This window comes from Belonocnema kinseyi, chromosome 2 (genome assembly GCF_010883055.1).
Source record: "Belonocnema kinseyi isolate 2016_QV_RU_SX_M_011 chromosome 2, B_treatae_v1, whole genome shotgun sequence".
NCBI lineage: Eukaryota > Metazoa > Arthropoda > Insecta > Hymenoptera > Cynipidae > Belonocnema > Belonocnema kinseyi.
This window is the reverse complement of record NC_046658.1, coordinates 131,891,002-131,895,066: the sequence shown is the minus strand read 5'-3', so window position 1 is coordinate 131,895,066 and position 4,065 is coordinate 131,891,002. Positions and strand designations below refer to the sequence as shown.

At 32.7% G+C, this 4,065-nt stretch overlaps 1 protein-coding gene across 1 annotated transcript; it reads right to left on the bottom strand.

Moving 5' to 3' along the window:
• Positions 1 to 3,460: 3,460 nt before the first annotated feature.
• On the bottom strand, positions 3,461 to 3,844 carry LOC117182988. Its single transcript, XM_033376115.1, has one exon. It carries the CDS (start codon positions 3,842 to 3,844, stop codon positions 3,461 to 3,463), a length of 384 nt encoding a protein of 127 aa, XP_033232006.1.
• Between the last annotated feature and the right edge of the window lie 221 nt (positions 3,845 to 4,065).

Sequence of the window (4,065 nt, the reverse complement as noted above, 5' to 3'; positions counted from 1 at the left end):
ATATTCTCTGAAGGACAAACTCAACATCTATAAATTCCTAAGATAACGTCTTTAGTATATAGATATATGTCACTTTAAGAAAGCTCCCAAACATTGATTTAATACACCGTTTAGAAATTCGTGTATTGCTTCATATCAGTTTATTATCTACTTTGCAACAATGAAGTTCGTTTATACACTAGTCTTACCCGTGACGGTTATCATTAATGTTATTGGTAAATATAACTTAATTTCTGCTGTTTAAATACATTTTTAATTTCTAAGTATATTCCAGTTGACTACCCAGTAAACAAAACAAAATAAGAATGTCCTAGAGACGTCTTTGTGACATCCCTAAGACCTCTTTTATAACATGTCTTTTGGACATCCTAGGGATGCTCTTAAAACGTTTAATGTCAGGGCGAAAGATGTCATGAGAACGTCTATGTCTTTAAGACTTCTTCAAGTCATCTTTAGGACATTAAACGTTTTAGAGACGTTGATTGGGCTGACATAGGACGTCCTAGAAAAGTTTCAAGGACGTTTTTGGGATTTTCGTAGTTTTGTGCCCACTGGGTGTATAGAGATTCTTGATTTTTTATTTAAACACCCAGTGGGCACAAAACCATTAAAATCCCAAGAATGACCTTGGGCCATTCCTAGGACGACCTGTGTCAGCCCAGTCAACATCTCTAAGACGTACACTATCCTAAATATGACCTAAAGACGTCTTAAACACATAGACGTTCTTAGCATACCTTTCGTACAGACATTCCAGTGAGAATAAAACTAGGAAAATCCCAAGAACGTCCTTGTGACGTTCCTAGGACGTCCAATGTCAGCCCAATCAACGTCTCTAAGACGTCAAATGTCCTTAAGATGACTTAAGGACATCTTTAAGACATGGACGTTCTCAGTACATCTTTCGTACTGACATAGACGTCTTAAAAGCATTCCTAGGATGTGCAAAATACATGTTATAGAAAACGTCTCAGAGATGTCCCTAAGACGTCTGTAGGACATCCTTAATTTTTTGCCTACTGGGATTAGACGTCTTAAGAGCTTCCCTAGGATGTCCCAAAGACATGCTATAAGAGACGTCTTAGGAGTGTACCAAAGACTTCTCTAGGACATCCTTAATTTTTTTTTCCACTAGGCAGTAAATTTCGTATCCGCATAATCCGATTTTCAAGATCTGCCAATTATGAATTTTCAGTAGGAGCAATTTATATTTTTTGAAGTATGCTATCAGGCAATATTGAGTTATATTCTAAGAACATCCTTGAAGCGTTCCTAGGATGTCCTATGTCAGCACAATCAACGTTCTAATTAACACGGGTTATATCCCAAAGATGTCCTAAAGACGTCTCAAAGACATGAGACGTTCGCGTGACAACATTCGTACTGACATAAGACGTCTTAAAAGCATCCCCAGGATGTCCAAAAGAAATGTTCCAAAAGACGTCTTAGGGATGTCTCGAAAACATCTCTAGGACATCCTTTTTTTTCCTACTAAAAAATTCAATTTATGTTATTTTTCCAGTCAAGGTTTCTGTAATCCAAGATTTTGGTGGGTTTATTATTTAATTGTTTAATTTTCTGCTCATTAACTATCATAAAGTCTGGTTTATGATCAGAGGCAAATTCTGCAAGTGCAATAATGATTTTAGGACTGTGCATGCTTTAAACAATTTCATAATTTCTCACCAGATTGTTTTACAACAAAAATTTTGATAAACAAATTCTGCATGACAAATTGAGTGTTATTTTTTTTAATACATTTCATATCAATATTTGCATTATTCTAAGATTATTAAAAACATTCATTTCACTTAAAGTCATTTTTCTATAGAAAACTCTGTTTTTGTATGTGTTGATATTTATAATTGACATTTTTGAAATATAAATTAAAATGTTATAGATATTTGTCATTACAAATTTTTGAATATAAAGTAAATATTCAGATTTATGAATATTTAAAAAAAAAACATTTTTTTTATTTTGAAAGGTTTCTAAAGTAAAAAAACATTTCCAAAATTCGTGTGAAAATTTAAAAAGATTTTTGATTATGAAAAATAAATTTGAAGGGAAAATTGAGAAAGATTTCAACTCAATTCAAATGATTTCGCAAAATTTAGAAATAAAATGAAGAAGTTTTTAAAGACAAATTTTTAAAGTTACCAAGTCATTGGGATAAAAAAACAACTAAAAAAATAATTAGAAACCTAAAACGACTTTAGCAAATTAAAAACAAATTTAAAGCGGTCTATTTTATTTATGTTTTTTAAAATAATTTTTAAAGAATACCTGATATTTTGAAAAAAGATTTTACCAATTTGTATTTTTGAAAATTTCTAACAAAGAATTTAGAAGTCTTCAAAGCATTTTGAAGTTTCTGAGAAAATAAAAAAAATTCTTATGGTCTTAAGGAAAATTTGTGATGTTTTTTTTTTATGAAAAATTCTTTAAAAATGTTTTAATCGTTTCAAATAATTTCATGAATTAGTGAAAAGTAGTTGAAACCCTGTAAGATAACTCTTTCAAGATTTTTTCTAACTTTAGAAAGAAGAAACTACAATTTTGTTCATTTTGCAGGATTAAAAAAAAATTATAGGAAAAATTTGAGTAAGTTTAAAAAATATTTAAAAGTTTTATCAGAAAATTGGGAATATTAGTTTTATATATGAATCTTTATGGTATAAAATTAATTCTTTTAATTGAAAATCTAACAATTCCGTTTTCGGTTAAAAATCATTCTTTTTAGTTGAAAATTAATATTTTTTATTTGAAATTATTACAATGCTTTTAAAATTCAACAATTTGTTTGAGAAGCCTTATTTTTAATTGAAAATGAAACTAGTTTATTGAACTACATTGTTTAAAATTCTTCTTTTTTTAATAAAAATTTTACATTCTAGTTGTAAATTAATCTAGGTACTTAAAAATTGAACAACACCAGAATCGCATTTTAATAACCCGCAGTTTAGTAATTTCTAAGAAAATGTTGGCCCTACTAGTTTCTCAGCTCAAGGAACGAGAGAGTGTTGCAAATCTTGTCTGAAAAACACCAGCAGCATAGTGTAAATGCGCAGTGCGCGAGTACTCGCATGTGGAAAATGCGCAATACTATGTATTCCAATTGGAAACTGTTCAAACGGCACTGACTGTTTAGATTTCGAATTCCACGAATTCATAACAAGGCTATTAGCAGATTTTCTAGTCCCAGTCCCCACAAATGAATGATATTTTAGCACCCTTGATCCAAATCATTTCAAAAAATTTGTAGATAAACCCTTGGAATTTATTGCACCCTTCTATTCAGTCTTTCTATTGCAAATTTTGAGACTTAAAATTCATCCTTTTCTTTTTGTTACAGAATTTAGTTCGCAGTCCAAGTATAACTGGAATGGCCATCCTATTCCTAATGGACGTTCATCTCCTGGCGTCCCTTCATATTCGGACAGTAAATTTCTTAGCAGTCCTAATTCACATGTACTTGATCTTTCCTTAGGACTTTATCCTCCTGCCGGAAATCGTACTTCTGTCGAATTTCAACCTTCTTCCGGACGACCTTCGACTTCCAGACATCGTCCTTCTTTCGAAGATCTTCCTCTTGCAAGACGTTCTTCGTTTTCCGGACATCTTTCTTCTTTCGAAGATCGTCCTCTTGCCGGACGTTCTTCGTTTTCAGGTTATCTTCCTTCTTTTGAAGATAGTTCTCTTTCCGGACATCCTTCTTCTTCCGGACATCCTTCCTCTTCCAGACATCCCCCTGCTGCCGGACATCAGCTTCCTGTTGGATATCATTTTCCTGTTGGACATCCTCCTCCTGTTGGACATCCTCCTCCTGTTGGACATCATCCATCTGTCGGACCTTATCCTGCCTTTGTAGGTCATCCTATGTTTGCACCTCATCCTAAGTTAGCACTTCAGGTCCCAGTCGAATCTAATGATCCTTCTGCACGTTCTGATCAGCACCTTCTGTTAAAATCAGGATATCACGTACACCAATTCTCTTTTCCGCGAACTCACAAAAAACTTCAAACTAAAGTAAATGGTATCTATCAATTCATAAACACCGTGAAC

What these genes read in the sequence shown, in the direction of transcription:
- LOC117182988 (XM_033376115.1), bottom strand. Translation starts at nt 3,844, where the DNA reads ATGGATGATGTCCAACAGGAGGAGGATGTCCAACAGGAGGAGGATGTC.